General features: G+C 37.3%; 1 protein-coding gene across 2 annotated transcripts in view; it reads left to right on the top strand.

Moving 5' to 3' along the window:
* Nucleotides 1-6,895, top strand: part of HASPIN (Protein kinase superfamily protein) — a 159,388-nt gene extending 152,493 nt beyond the window's left edge. For both annotated transcript variants that reach the window (XM_089456535.1, XM_089456536.1), the window contains exons 12-15: nt 5,807-5,877; nt 6,115-6,167; nt 6,276-6,342; nt 6,469-6,895. In XM_089456535.1, the coding sequence (XP_089312661.1) occupies nt 5,807-5,877; nt 6,115-6,167; nt 6,276-6,342; nt 6,469-6,600 (323 nt within the window). In that variant the 3' untranslated portion in view covers nt 6,601-6,895. The remainder of the gene's footprint in view (nt 1-5,806; nt 5,878-6,114; nt 6,168-6,275; nt 6,343-6,468) is intronic.
* Nucleotides 6,896-16,483: the final 9,588 nt, after the last annotated feature.

Raw genomic sequence — 16,483 nt, 5'->3', positions numbered from 1 at the left:
GAGTTAGATATCGTTCCCTTAGATATATGTGGAATTGTTTTAGGAAGTCCTTACTTGTATGATAGAAAAGGCATTTTCTATAGAGCTGAAAATAAATATCAACTCACGAAAGATGGAATAGAATATATTGTAAGAGCTCATCAACTCAGAAATAACTACACTCTCATAAACTCAAGGTAGATGAAAAGAATTGTAAATTCGTGCAAGCAATTTTTATTGATGGTTGTAAAGGAAAAGAGCCCAGATAAAACCAATGTATTTGAGGGCTGTGATGCTAAATAGAAAGATGATTTAGAAAAAGTTGTTTCAAAATATGATATCTTATTTCAAGAACCTAAAGGTTTTCCACCCAAAAGGGAAATTGTACATGATATTCATTTGCAGCAAGATGCTCCATTGCCTAACATCGGAATGTACAGGTTATCCGCTTTAGAGAATGCAAAGATGAAGAAGTAGGTATAAGAGCTGCTCGAGAAAGGGTTCATAAGGCCAAGCACATCACCATGCAGATCTCCAATCGTGTTGGTGAGAAAGAAAGATGGTTCATGGAGGATGTGCATTGACTACAGAGCACTGAATAAAATAACGATCAAGAATCATTATCCCCTTCCTCGCATTGATGATCTATTGGATCGACTGAAAGAAGCTGTTTACTTTTCCAAGTTGGACTTACATAGTGGCTTCCATCAGGTCAGAGTAGCAGAACAAGATGCATGGAACACTGCTTTCAAAACGAAGCAAGGGCTGTATGAATGGCTGGTTATGCCTTTTGGCTTAACTAATGCTCCTGCCACTTTCATGAGAGTTATGAATGATGTACTCAGGCCTTTTATTGATGATTTTGTAATTGTATATTTAGATGACATTCTTCTTTTCAGTAAAACATGGGAAGAACATTTGAAGCATGTAAAGCAGACTCTAGATGTTTTGAAAAAAGAAAATATCTATGTTAAGTTATCAAAATGTGAATTTGGCAAAACATCTTTGAATTATTTGGGTCATATTGCAAGGGGTGGTGAATTGAAGATATATCCCTCTAAGGTTGAAGTCATTGTGAACTGGCCTAAACCCAAATCTGCTACAGAAGTTAGAAGCTTCCTAGGAGTAGCACAATATTTTAGAAAGTTTATTGCTAACTTTTCCTTGATTGCAACTCCCTTACATGCTTTGACATGATTGAACAAGATGTTTCAGTGGGGAGGCAAACAACAAAAAGCCTTCGACACCTTGAAATAAAAGATTAGTACAACCCCAGTATTAGCATTGCGAGATCTTCAAAGACGATTTGAGATTGAGATAGATGCCAGTGACTATGCCATGGGAGCAGTGTTGATGCAATATGGTAAACCCATATGCTATCACTCCGAGACATTTAATTTTGCAGTAGTTAATTATCCCACATATGATAAAGAATTGTATGCATTAGTGTAGAGTGTGAAAAGGTGGAAACATTACCTATTGGACAAAGAAACAGTTATACATACTGATCATCAGCCACTTATATATTTGCACTCACAAACTAAATTGCAGCAATCAAGACACTACAGGTGGATGGGTTTTCTACAACAGTTTCAAATAGTCATCAGATATAAGAAATGCATACACAATAAAGTTGCAGATATGTTATCAAGACCAATCATAAATGCATCTACTATACTTAAGCATAATTCAGTATTGCATGAAAGCTACATTGAATAATATGCTCAAGATGTAGATTTTAAAGATGTATATGCAACTTTAAGTCATGACAAACAAGTAGAAGAATTGGATTATCATGTTAAGGAGCAACTCTTATATCATTTGGGAAAGTTATGCATTCCACAAATTGAAATAGTTAACATAATCCGAGAAGCACACACTTCTCTAATATCAGGTCATTTTGGTGTAAGTAAAACAGTTGCACTGCTGCAAAGATTCTGCTATTGGCTAAGAATGCATGAAACATTTTCTAGATATATTAAAGGGTGTACCATGTGTGCTAAAAGCAAGCCCAACAATAGAAAGCTAGGCTTTGACACTCCACTTCCAGTTCCTTATCGTCCTTGGGAAAGCGTTTCCATGGACTTTGTAGGGGGACTGCCAAAATCTAGAAAAGATCATGACTATTTATATGTTATTGTGGACAGGTTCAACAAAATGAGTATTTTAATACCTTGTAACAAACAGATTATAGCTGAACAAACATCGAAGTTGTTCTTTCAGCATGTCTGGGTGCATTTTGGGTTACCCACTTCCATTGTATCTGATCGAGATTCCCGATTTGTTGGGAAGTTTTGGTCAAGTCTGTGGGAGTTGATGATCACCAGACTGAAGAAGATCACAACCTTTCATCCACAAACAGATGGCCAAATAGAAGTGGTCAACAGGACAATGATTTAGTTGCTTAGGGGTTATTGCAGCAAGTGTCCCAAGATTTGGGATGAACGTTTGTGTTATTTGCAACATGCTTACAACCGTGCTAAATATTCTTCTACACAAAGATCTCCTTTGAGACTTGTTTTGGTTTTACACCAAAGTCTCCCTTGGATTTTGTCTTTAGTAAAGACATAGCAGTTGATGGACGCATTGATGTGGACAAAGCAACCAAGTTCATTGAACAGATCCAAGGAGTTCATCAGACAGTGCAAGAACTGCTGGAAAAGAGCCAAGCCAAGTATAAGGAAAGGCATGATAAACATTGAATTGAGCATAGCTTCCAAGTTGGTGATCAAGTCTGACTGTGCATCAGCAAAGACAAAATGCAAGGTTAAGGAAAGAAGCTGAAGCCAATTAGGTATGGGCCTTTCAAGATGCTTGAGAAAATTGGTGAGAATGCTTTTCGCCTTGATTTGCCAGCGTACATGCACATCTATTCAGTGGTTAATGCAGAGAACTTGAGACTATTTGAACTTTCATTGGTTGAAGATCTCGAATAGCAAAGTCAGTTGCCTTCTATTGATGATCTGTTGCTTGAATATCTCAATGAGTTGTAGGAAGATACAGTTCTGGACAGGAAGGTGAGAAATACGTGCAGAGGGGATGTTGAGTACCTCAAAATTGGACTCAAAGGTTCAAACCGAGTAGTGCACGATGGATGGAAATTGGGCAAGTGAGGGAGTTGTATCCTCATCTGATTGATGCTTAAAAACTATCTTTTGGTGGTTCAAAAGCCTTTTTAAGTGGGAAGGCGTGATCCAAAATGGATCCAAATACCCTCTAAGTCTTCAAAAATATCTTAAGGTCAAAACAATCGTATGAGAAAACACTATCTGGACCCAAAAACACCAAGAAAACAATGGAAAACAGGCTTATCGGCGGTCAAAGGAGTGATGCATAGGAGCCGTCGGATTTGGCCGATCAATAGTCCAGATCCGATCGACAAATCGCAATCGGCAAAGACTATTGGAGGCTGTCAGAGGCGGCTATATGGGAAGCACGATAGCGCGAAGTGCGATCAAACGAGAGCCGTTGATCTATGCGTGCAAATCAACGGTCCAAAGTCAATCACGCTATTGCATCACTGACATGTGATTGCGGCTCGGAGGATCAACGACATGTGATTGTGATATCGCAATATCGCATCGGAGCTATGCAAAGGAGTATGGCTGATTGTGACTAAGACTTCGATAGACCAGACCCGATAAAAATATAAACACTATTTCATAAGATTTGAGATCCGTCAAATGGCATTTTTAATGTATTTTCACATATTTCGTTTATTAAACGAAATACAAGGGAAGCGCTGATGCGATGAAAACTGGACTTGAAAGGGTTTGGGAATGAAAATGAATAATATTTCAAATCCACTCAAAGCCATTTTTACGAGATTTTTCAGTGTTTTAACGTATTTTAAATATAAAAAGGAAATCCACGAAACAGGCAGGATTTCGGGAGGACCCAAAGGCGGTAAGTGGTTTGGGCTGGGCTCTGCCCGAGCCCATACAATAGCTACCACATGTCTAGGCTAAGGAGAGAGGAAACCACCCTCATCAAGCGGTTAACCCCCGTACGAAAGGGCCGCCCGGAACGAACCACAGCCGTTGGATCTGGATCTCCCAGATCAATGGTGGAGATGCGATGTCAACATAAAGGTGGATCCGATAGGAGTATAAGGCGGAATTATGGATGTTTGAAGTCCGATGAACAGTGTTTTGGCGGACTTTTCCTGTGTTTGAACGCATTTCTCTGTGTAAACAGAGAATGTTCGTTTCAGGGATTTCAAAGGCCCGATGCACTCATCCGTTGCAGAATAGGTGGCCACCTCCCCAAAAGGCATTATGCCATGATTGCTAATGCTTAGAAGAGGGATTCGAGCAGGCAAAGGCCAGGACAAAAAGAGCCCGAGAAGGCGAAATGAACATGCATCGCTGATTGGCTTTAAAGCCACAGAAGACAGAAGACAAGGTAGGCAGGGCTGAGACAAAGATGAAACAGACACAGAGAGTCAATGAGGAGAGTCTGTGTACTCAAAAGAGACTTGGGGGATCCAAGTGAAGCCTTATTGTTTTGTTTCTATTGTGTGAAGCCCAATTTGAGCTCACTGTTGTAAAACTTTGCTTCTGAAGACATAATAGAGAGGCCACCACTGAAGGCTTGACCAGGAGATGTAGCCGAGGAGTTTTGGGTGAACTCCATATTTAACTTGCTGCGTTTATGTGTGTTGTCTATTATGTTTCTTTAACTGCTTCATTGTCTATGTATTTCGCAATCTTATCGATCCATTGCAGAAAGTAACATAGGCATATCCATGCACATGAGTCTATAATACCTTAATAATTATCTTAGATCTAGTATCGGATCAGCATGAAAGACAAAAAAATTCGAATGAGTTGGGTTTGTTTCATATGATTCCGAGATTCAAAGTTCTAAAATATTCATATAGTGCCATATTAATTTGTTGTATAAAATTGTAGTTTGCACCATGTATAATCAGATTCTGAGCAGGAAGCATGATAATTAATATTTTCCCGATTCAACTCGTTTTTTTGACAAAGTTGGAAGCTCTGTTTCGCAAACCATCATTACACTAGCTAGGCAGCCCATTGATAATTGAAACAAATCCATTACTGCTCCCTTTCACCACTCAGATTTCTTTATTTTTGAACTTCCCATGCTCGTCATCCTTCTTTCTAAACTGTTGTGGTTGAACAAGTTTCACAGGAGCATTGATTAGGCGTAAGCATGAACTCATGACATCTCATAAGCAATATTCGATTTAGTTTTTTTGACTAGAAAAATTGGCAATTGGGCTGGTTTTGCAGTCGCGTGGCACGGGATCAGAATGTGGATTCTGGCTGCTACCTCTATAACCTCTAGATGCCTGCATATACCCTTTCTGTAGACATGGGTAAATTAAGGGGGTTGACTCTTGAATCTCTGGGTAATTAACACTTAATTATGATGGCAATAGCTGCCACTGGGTTAACTTGTCGTTTTATTTTGATGGAGAGGGGTATGGGACATGTCCCCACGCATACATAAATTAAGTTTGATTATAATTTAAACCAATTGAGTAATTGTAAGGGCTTACTTTGATGTTGATTTATTTGCAATGCTAGCGAGCGTGAAATGGTCACAGTTGTCCTCCGCAGATTTGTATGGTTAGCTAACTTTTTGACTTGGCTGAATTGCTATTATTCACTTCTTTTTTGGATATCAATGTTAATCACATTTTAATGAGAATTTTTACATGCACCAGTTGTAACGACTGGGTGCATACGCCACTCGATCAAGCTGTCTCAAGTAATTATTTCACAATTCAAAATTCAGATGCACAGAGAAAAGAATGGAATAAGAGTAAACTGAATGTTGTGATGCTCTAACACAGGTAATCAGGTTCTATTTCTGGATTTATCAGCAGATCCTGCTTTATTTGAAGGCCCAAAGCGAAACACTCAGGTATTATGACAGTCAATCACATAAACCTCATGCACTGTCTCAAAACTCATCAATTAACCGCAGCTTTCACATATGTCTTCTTTTTGCTTCATAGGGAATATATCTGTTCAATTATTGTAACTGAAGTGAGACTTTTTTGTAGACAGTATAGCCAATCTTGTCTCTTAATTATTGGAATGCTTTTCTAGATATGTTTTTCATTGGGTAACGTACAAAACAACTTTCTTTGAAATTCAGGCCGAAACGTATCGAAGGATGTTGAACGTAACCCAGGGAAACTGGGAAGGAAGGTACGCCTAAAAATGACAAAGAAAGGTGTTCGTTAAATTGGGACTACTGGTTTTTGGAGTTGCTGAAAATTTCTTCTTATTTCTTGTTTTCATTGTTTGCGTTGGCAGATATCCCAAAACCAATTCCTTATGGTTGCACTATCTAGCGGATACTCTCCTCACCAAGAAGGCATTTGTGAGTTCATCTTCCTTTGCTACATATTTTCTAACTTGCCATGCTATGATTTTGAGTGGTGTTGTTAAAGGCCAATTTGTGCAGTTGGTATGTATGTACTAAGACGGAATTTTTTGAGGGTGGCAGAGGTGTTCTCCCAAAGATAAACGAACGCTACAGGCCTTCAGGAAACGGTTACTGTTGTATGACTCGGCAGAAGCAGCACTCACTGATAGCTTTTTCCATGGAATGTGGATGGGCTCAGAAGAAGTGATTTAAAAATTGCATCTGCAATGACTTAAATGGCAGTAAGCTTATTGGATAAGCTATCAGAGAAATCTCCCCAAGAATATACAATGATCTTTTGTGTTTGGAATCTATTTTCATATTTTCTCCTTTCGCTTTTCCAAGTACTTTTAGGTTCCTCGTCTAGATTTCTAAATGCTTTTAGAACTCTTTTGTATATCATCTGTACCATATTCTTGCTGTGTCCAAGTTATTGCGCCAATTAACTTGGTGAAAGCTACATGTGCTGTATTTTAGCACAGATTGAAAGCAAATGTTTATTCTGTGATCTGTATTTTCACAATATTTGTTGAAATGTGAATGTTTACCGGTGTTTACGTTTATTTTTGGAATGGATTTTTTATAATTTTAATTTAATTATTAAGTAGTTATATACTAAAATTTAATCTCTTACAATATTTTATATTAAATTACAAATTAAAAATTGAGACTTATATTTTTTGATTAATTAAAAAAATACTGCCATATAAAATGAGTTATATGTTATAGTTTTTGAAACATGTAATATTAACCAACCAAAATATTGTAACACATTTTATTTAGATTAAAAATATCCATAATATAAATAAATTTACATGTTTAAAAATTTTGTTATATATTTTTTTAAATGTATAAAATTAATTCATATATGAATTTTTTTATAATTAAATGAGAAATTTAAAATAAAATTATAATTTTGATATATATATATATATTTTTAATTATAATTATAATTAATTAATTAATTTGTTTATCTAAAAAGATTTGGGAAACTAAGTTATTGAATTACATGATTTAGGCTAATAGGCTGAGCTTGGAGGAGTATTGAGTTACAAAATTCTCTTAAGCTATTGTCATTTTTAACCAGAGAGTATTTGTTGTATTATATAATTCTACATGGTTTACAACAAATACATTAGACATTACATAATTAATTCATCAAAATGTTCAAATTGTTTTTTTCCTTTTTAGTAAAATTACATGATTTTCATGAGGACAATATATCTGAGTAACAAAGAGGGGTTTTATAGGTGATTACCTTACAAAGCTGCCTCAACAAAACACAAAATTTACAACACATAACGCTACTAATTGATTATGAGATCTTTCATAACTATGAATTTACTCATGTCCTTGGCAGATTCATTTAAGTTTAGGAAATTAACAATTGTGAGAGTGCTAGACTTCATCCACCAATAGGAAATTATAGCAGACTTGATTTGATCGTTAGTGTTTAATTCACCTATCTTCAATTTACACCCTTTGCTAGCATATTTGTTTGCTTCTATGTTGAAGTCTCTAGGACATGGAAATATGCTATAAATGGGATATTTTTTGCATTTTTTTTTTTCTTTTCATGATGTTTCGTAGATTTCTCTTTTGGCAGTTTCTGCTTTGATGATGCAGGACCGAAGAGAATCTCCCATAATTGTGTGTCCAAGAGAATCTCCCATAATTGTGTGTCCATCTGATGTTCATTTGCTAACAAAAGTTCTTGGTAGAGACCATATATCTCTGCTTGATTATTTTTCATATGACCAGGACCCCTAAAGTACTTGAACATTTTGTCTCCCTTGGGGCCATAGAGTAATTTTCATTTTTTTTTAAACTTGATAATGTGAAATGTATCATGAAGTGTTTTAATGTTTATCATGATTAGATGTCTATCTCGATTAACCAATCATCCATTTAATTTATATAGCTACATTAATAAGAAAATATATATGCCTAATGCATCTTTTTAAAACATTGTTAAAAAAATATAAATAATTATTTATAATTTTCACTATATGCTTTAAAAATTTACAGTGAAAGTTAACTATATGATATAAGAGTATTACCATTTTAATATAAATTTATAAATCTGTAAAATTTACATATTATATTTATATATAACAAATTTTATTTATTAAAAATAAATATAATTAATTTTATATATATAAGATGAATTTATAAATATAAAAAAATTTCCAGGAAATTTTATTATTATTATTAAAAATAAATATAATTAAATTTATGTATTGCTAAAAGAAAATTAAGATATTATAAGGAGGTCATCAACCTCACCCTAGAAGATCTAAAGTATCTCTCTGTTTTAACTAGCTCAAAGAAGAAAAATAATATAGCCAAGATTAGAACGAACACCCATGAGCTCCATAGTGAAACGGGTCATTGGGCAATTACTAAAACACCATGGATGGAAAGGTTCTGCCGTCTTTGTGAGAATACGAACATCAAGGGTTAAAATCACTTCCTCTTAGAGTGCCTCGCGTACAACCACATTAGATCTCAGTTTCAAGATCTCTGTTGCAATACTGACCTTCCTAGCCTTTCATGATGTCAAACTTATAGTGAGCTTGGAAGTCTTCTCCTTAAAATTTTTGAGCAAAGGAATAAAATTTTAAATCAAACTAAATAATTCGTTTCTTTAGGTCCGATGGACCAAAGTTTGGTCTCACTGGAAGTTAACCATCATCATCATCATCAATATATAAATTTATTTTATTATTATGCATGATTAATTTTGCTCTAACACTAATATAAAATAGATACCAATATTTTTGGTAATGTTTCTACAAAAACTTCGAAGGAAAAAATAGTGCAACAAATGAGGGTCTATTTTATTATTATGCAACAGTAAATATCTGAGTATAATAATCTGGATGCCCAACTAACATTCCTCTAGAAATATCTTGGCATAAATAATATGGAGAAAATTTTTCTTTGCAAAATAACTTGGTCTCCCTTTGGCTTGCATGTTCTCTCTCCCCGACAACACAACTTGCTTAGAACTCACACAATTGCCCTGGAAAGTTCTTACTCCTTGCAATTTGATTCCAAATGAGCTTTCTAACCTCCCTTTGCCTCTAGAAATGACTTGCTCTACCTTGGGTGATCTATCGACCTCTCGCAATTGAAACGACTCCCTTTCTGGAACAGGCAGTGGGGTTTCTGGTTGTTCGCATTAGCTATTCGACCTCTTTGCAAAATAATTTTGGCCTCCCTCTTCTGTCCTCTCTAACATCGGAAAATTGCTAAGCAATTCTAGATTTCTCTATGTTGCTCCCTCAATCACTAATGTTCTCCTTCTCTAGCTCGAACTCACTTCCTTGTTGTATCTCAACAACTAGATAACTTGATCTGCAAGGGAACTCGCTCCCCTCTCCTGTCTCTTTCCATCCCTTCGACTCACTCTTATAATCTCTTGTTGGAGCTTCAATGACCATGATTAGATCTTCATCAACAACTAAGATCATCTTAGACTTGATCCATGTGAGTTTCTAAAGCATTTTGGATCATCCTTAATTCATTCCCATTAATTAACCAATTTTCCTAAGTTAGGAAAAATTTAAATGATGATTAATTATTTTAGTTTATGCATTTGGCTAGCTTATCTCGCGAAACCTTTTTTGTGTTTTGGAGATCTCGTGTTCCTTAGTCTCTTAGATGGAAATTGAGATAGAACACCTGTCTGATGCTACCAAAATCTAACATTCCCTCTTAGTGAGGAAGTTCTTTTCTCTCTACTCATCTGTAGTTGGACCACGCTACTGGTGTCTAACATCTGTAACAACCTGTCACTGTCGACCAAGCCTTTGTGCATACTTTGATTCATTTTCTAATCCTGTAGTTGAACCAATTTAAACTCCGTTGCTACTAACACTGCACTGTGCAAGCCCACGGGGCTTTGGATTGACGGTGATTGGGTGCGCTGTTAAGGCACTCCTTGCGATAGGTCACTGGTTCAAATCCCCCGTGGGTACTTAGGTTAGTCTTAATTGAGAAAAAAAAAACACTGCACTGTGCTATCCTGCCCTGATGCTAACACTGACTGCGTTGCACCTGATCTCATGCTGTTGCAACTATTGTAATTGAGAATTGATCTACTATCCTTGCAACTGGCTTTTGCAACTCTCTGTTAAGTCTTTGATTGCAATTAGCTCTGCTTTGTGTATTGAGCATTTGATTGCACTGAACTATCTTTGTGCCCCTCTAGTACATGACTACAACTAGCTCTGCACTGTCCCTTAAGATTTGATTGCGCCTACTGACATTGTGATCCTCCTACTACTAAATAATGTGGGCTCCCATAGCTAAGGTAATGATCCAAGAGGAAACACCTGTCTGATGCTGTCCTCCTTGGATCCTACCTAATGTTGCAACTCTGAAGGCTCACACTCCATTCATAGGTATAGCCACTATTAATGCAAATTCCTCCAAATTGGATTTTAACTCGTCTATCTTTGCGAAGATGTGGTTTGTTGCTCCCCCTTCTTGTCCTTCTTTTTCTTGGAACACTAGGTGTTGTAGTGACCAAACTCACCACATTTGAAGCATTTGATTTTTGACAAATCCTTCTTATTCAAACCTCCCTTTGAGCTCTGTCCCTGAGTGGGACCTTTCTTCACCTTTCCCTTACTGAAAAGGGCTACATTCTCCTCCTCTTTCTGAACCTTCGACCCTTTGCTACTGTTGCTGGAAGTGCCGAGGACAAGACTGAGCCTTAGCTTCTCTTGGGTGAAGTCACTCCAAAGACGTTTCCAATCAGGCAATTTGTCTTGTCCATTAATTCCCTGGAGAAATTTTGCCCAGTCTCTTGTGAGCCCATTCTAAGCAATTCGCAAAAGTTCACTGTCCTCTGGTTTCTCTCCTACAACTATTAGCTCATCTCAAACATTGTGAATTCTGGTGAGGTAGGGAGCTACTCATTCACCCTTCTGCATCTTAGTGGTCCTTAGCTTCTCGTTGAGAATCATTTTCTGATTCTCTGATGGATGCTAGTATAGCTTCATAATGACATCCTACATGTCCTTTAATGTTGCCTTCTCTAGAATTTGCAGTACTATGTGATCTCAGACTGTCCAAGACCATTCTCTTTGCTTTGGCCATATCCTTATACTTGTGAAAGTGGACAAGTTCTGTTGGTACAAGTATGGATGTTTTCACAAACTCCTTCAGGCCATGCTCATCTAAAAGGAATTACATCCTAGCCTTCCAGACGTGGAATTTTGAGGCTCTGTCAAGTCTATCCCAATCTCTAAGACTTGCTGTGGCCATATCTGTGAAACTCAAATAAATGGAGATTGAAACTGAAAATCTCCTTCTCTTCCCTACTTTGCCTTTCTTTTGCTACTCACACTCCCTTAGGAATGCGCAGATTTGCTACTGCTTGCCTCTGAAAATCCTTCTCTAGTTCTCACACTGCTTGTTACACCTCAACTGGGCAACTCGCTCAACTTTCCTTGAAGTTGTTCTCTGGAATCTGGTACACGATCTACTACTCCTAGAGCTCGCATTGGCTGATTGGAAAATCTGTTATGTCCTCCTGCAACTGGAAATCTCAGATCTCCTAAAAACTAGATCTCGAAACCCTCTAAGAAATTCTTGAAATTCCTCTTTAGTGTGCTTTTCTCTTCCTGGCCCTACACAAATCTGGAGCTAAAACCCTCTTTGCAAAATAACTGTGCCCAAATCTGCTCAACAAATCAACTAATCTGCTCGCCAAAATTGCTTTCGACAAATTCCACTGCTTGCAAATTCTACTTTTTAGGCTATTCGATTTTTTCTTGCACTTGCAACTGGAAATCGAATCACATTGCCTATGCAATTCTCACTGGTGGTTGGCTTGCACATATTTGGAGAAAATGTGCCCAGTTCTCCTTCTGAAGATGTACAATTTTATCCTCTCGCGTCTGAGCCTCTGATCTGATCTTCAATGCTCTGATACCATGTGAAAGTTCCTTGATTACAATTACTGGAAATTTATCACCTAACTGTTCTGCAGTTTATTTTTTATTACAACATATATCGATAAACTCCAATTCCAATCTTCACCAAAAATAAAATATGCTGCGGAAAAGAAATTGGAAGTTGTGAAAATAATGCACACATAATAGAATAGACACTAATATTTTTAGATTAACGTCCCCAAAAAAAATCGAAGGGAAAGCCACTGCAATAGATGAGGGTTCATTTTATTATTATGCAACAATAAAAATATGAGTACAATAATCAGGATGCCCAACTAGAAATCCTTCGGAAATAATCTGGCAAAATAATATGGAGAAAAATTATTCTTCGGCAAAATAACCTGGCCTTTCTTTGGCCTGCTCGTTCTCTCTCCTTGGCAACACGACTTGCATGGAATTCACACTAGTGGCTTTGGAAATTCATACTACTTGCAATTCGACTCCAACCCAGTTGTCCAACGTCCCTCTGCCTCTAGAAATGACTTTCTCTACCTTCTTGGTGATCTCTCGACCTCCAACAATTGAAACGACTCCCTTCCTGGCACACACATTGGGGTTTCTCACTGCTTGCATTGGATATTCAACCTCTCTCTGCCTGCCTCTCTGGCACTGGAAAACTGCTAGGAAACTCCTTCGGAATTCTTTACGCTGCTCCCTCAATTACTAATGCTCTCCTTCTATGGCTGAAACTTACTTTCTTTCTGTATCTTTGTAACTGGATAATTCGATCTGCTAAGGAACTCACTCCCCTCTTGTATCTCTCTCCATCCCATCAACTTGCTCTTATAATCTCTCATTGGAGCTTCAATAACCATGATTATATCCTCATCAAAGGCTAATATTATCTTAGACTCGAAACATGTGAATCTCTAGAGCATTCTCGATCATCCTTAATTCATTCCCATTAATTACTAGTTTTTCTAAGTTAGACTTAGGAAAAAATTAAATGATGTCTAATTAATTTAATTAAGGCATTTCAAAAGCTTATCTCACAATTTTTTTTTGAGTTTTGTAGATCTTGTGTTCCTTAGTATCTTAGACACAAACCAAGACTAGAACAATTTCCAATGTTACCAAAATCTAACACTCCCTCTTAGCAATGAAAGTGTTCTCTCTCTACTCCAAGATCTCTACTCTATAGTCGGACCACATTGTTGGTGTCTAACATATGTAACAACCTTTCACTGTCCACCAAGCCACTACACATATTCTCGTTCATCAATGAACCCTGTAGCTGAACCACTGCATCTGCATTATTATTGACACTACACTGTGCCATCATGCACTGCTGCCATAAATGCTCGTGTTGCACCTAATCTCACTTTGCTGCAACTACTTCAACTAAGAACTGATGTACTGCCACTCCAATTGGTTTATGCAACTCTCTCTTGAGTCTTTGACTGCGACTAGCTTTGCTTTGACTATTGAGTATCTGACTGCACCGAACTGTCTTTGTGCCCGTCTAGTATGTGACTGCAACTAGCTCTACATTGTCCCTCAAGATCTGACTGTGCCTGCTAACATTGTGATCCTCCTGATTCTAAGTAATACGGGCTCCCGTAGCCAATGTAATGATCCAAGAGGGAACACCTGTCTGATGTTGTCCTCCTTGGATCTTGCCCATTGATGCAACTTTTAAACCTCACACTCCTCCTCCATTTAGAGGTACAGCCGGTATTAATGCAAACTTCTCCAACTTGGAGGTTCACTCGTCTATCTTTGCTGAAGCCACGATATGCTGTTTGATCTTCGACATATCCTTCTTCTTCGTTTCACCTCCCTTTGAGCTATGTCCTTGAGTGGGACATTTCTTCGCCTTTACGTTACTGGCAACAACTACATTCTCCTCCTCTTTCTTAACCTTCGACCCTTTGCTACTGTTACTAGTAGTGCCCTGGAAAATACTGAGCCTTATAGCCTCCTGTGTGAAGTCACTCCAAAGATGTTCCCAATTAGGTAATTTATCTCGTCTAGTGTTTCCCTAGACAAACGTTTCCCACTCTATGGTAAACCCATTTAGAGAAATTCACACATGTTCACTGTGATTTGGTTTCTCTCCTACAATTGCTAGCTTATCTCAGACATTTTGAATTTTGGTGACGTAGGTAGTTACTCCACCTTTCTGCATCTTGGTGGCCCTTTGCTTCTCGTTGAGAATCATTTTATGATTCTCTCATTGATCTTGGTATAACTTCACAACGACATCCCACATGTCCTTTGCTATTTCCTTCTCCCTAATAAGCAGGACTATATGATCTCGAACTCTGTCTAGGACTGTTCTCTTCGCTTTGGCCATATCCTTCTTATGCTCGTGAAAGTGGATAGGGTCTTGTTGGTAAAACAATGGTTGTTGTTACGAACTCCTTTAGGCCATGCTCATCCAAAAGGAACTGCATTCTAGCCTTCCAGACACCAAATTTTGAGGTTTCGTCAAGTTTATCCTAATCTCTGAAACCTGCTGCAGGGATCTCTGCGAAACTCAAATAACTAGAGATTGAAACTAAAAAATATCTTTCTTTTCCCTCCTTGGCCTTTCTTCTACTACCCACACTCCTTTAGGATTGCACAAATATGCTACTGCTTACCTCCATAAATCCTTATGCTGTTGTCACACTGTCTACTACACCTCAACTGGGAAACTCGCTCAACCTTCCTGGAATTTATTTTCTAGAATATGATACACTATCTACTGCTCTTGAAGCGTGCATTAGATGGCTAGAAAAATTGCTACGACCTCCTGCAACTGGAAATCTCGGATCTCCTAAAAATTGGTTCTGGAAACCCTTTGAAAAATTATGGAAATTCCTCTTCCTTGTGCTTTTCTCTTCTTGTCCCTGCATAGATTTGCAACTAAAACCATCGCTGCAAAATATCTGTTGAAATGTGCCAACAAGAATATTCCAATTTTAATTTGTCCTTGAATTAAAATTGAGAATTAAAATTCGAATTTCGTCTCACCAGCTGCTTGAAAAAGAATTAATTAATTCATCTTGAGTTAATTAGTTGGAGAAATTCAAGATAGAAGTCTTTGTGAAGTCATGCAATAGTTATCCCTTAAATTAAGGAAGATATCGCTAAATTAAGGAGATAAGGATGAGTTGTAATTAATTAGCTTAGTTAACTGAGTTAAGTCCAGTTAAATTAGTTCCAAATAGTTTGAGGAAGTAATTGTGAGTTCAGTCAATTAATGCATGCATGCATGAAACTAGTGTACTCCAGATAATTGAATATTCTCTCATAAATAACTCATGCATGTTGGTTTAGACAAAGACCCAGTTGAGATTAAACGCAGGGACAATGTATTATGAATTGCAAGAATTTTCCTATAAGAAAATCTTTTGCTTGCAGAAGGAATTCATTCCTTGAGATTTGTGTAGTTTTACAGTGTGTTGGAGCAGTGTGTGAGATTAGTGTCACACAAGGTTATAGCTGGAGCACTTAGGGAAAACTGTGCAAGGAAATAGGAGGCTTCGAGGACAAAGGAGAAGGCATATGAGTTGTCTATTCTATCTATGAGTAGTAGTGAAGGATAGTACTGAGAGCTGGATAGCTGTGAAAGCTAAAGTTGTGTGTAATCCTGAAATATTTCCACTTGTATGATAATATAGATAACAGGGTTTTTAGCTGCAGCTTTCCCCATAGTATTCTTCTGTGCTTCATGTGCATTGATTCTTCTTCTTTGTTATATGTGTTCTGTTTGATCTTACTCAAATCGATTAAGCTTCCACAAGTTTGATTATAGAAGTAGATTAAGTATTTTGCTTTAGTTATATTGCATAATCAGGTTAATCTACAGTGGAAATTTCTACTTGGTATCAGAGCAAAGGTGATCAAAGATTTGAACAATATACTGAGAAGGGAAATTCGAAGTTTGATTTTCTTGGTTGCAGGTACAAAATCAAATTCTTATCACACCTCAAAGTTCACCAATGGCGTTCAACTGCTTAAGACTCAAGTATTCTTTGGATGGTAGCTCAAATTACATAACATGGAAGGATCGCATGGAAGTGGTATTAGAAGACAATGGTTTGAAGGATTTCATTGATCAAGAAATCCCCAAGCTAGCTGCAGCTAATGCATAGGAATTGGCTGAATGGAAGAAGTGTGTGGCGAAGGTGAGAAGGATT

Source organism: Pinus tabuliformis, chromosome 7 (assembly GCF_031772625.1).
Source record: "Pinus tabuliformis cultivar Carrire ecotype Pingquan chromosome 7, CPIR1, whole genome shotgun sequence".
Taxonomy (NCBI): domain Eukaryota; kingdom Viridiplantae; phylum Streptophyta; class Pinopsida; order Pinales; family Pinaceae; genus Pinus; species Pinus tabuliformis.
The sequence above is the reverse complement of the archived record's forward strand: the minus strand, read 5'-3'. Positions and strand labels throughout refer to the sequence as shown.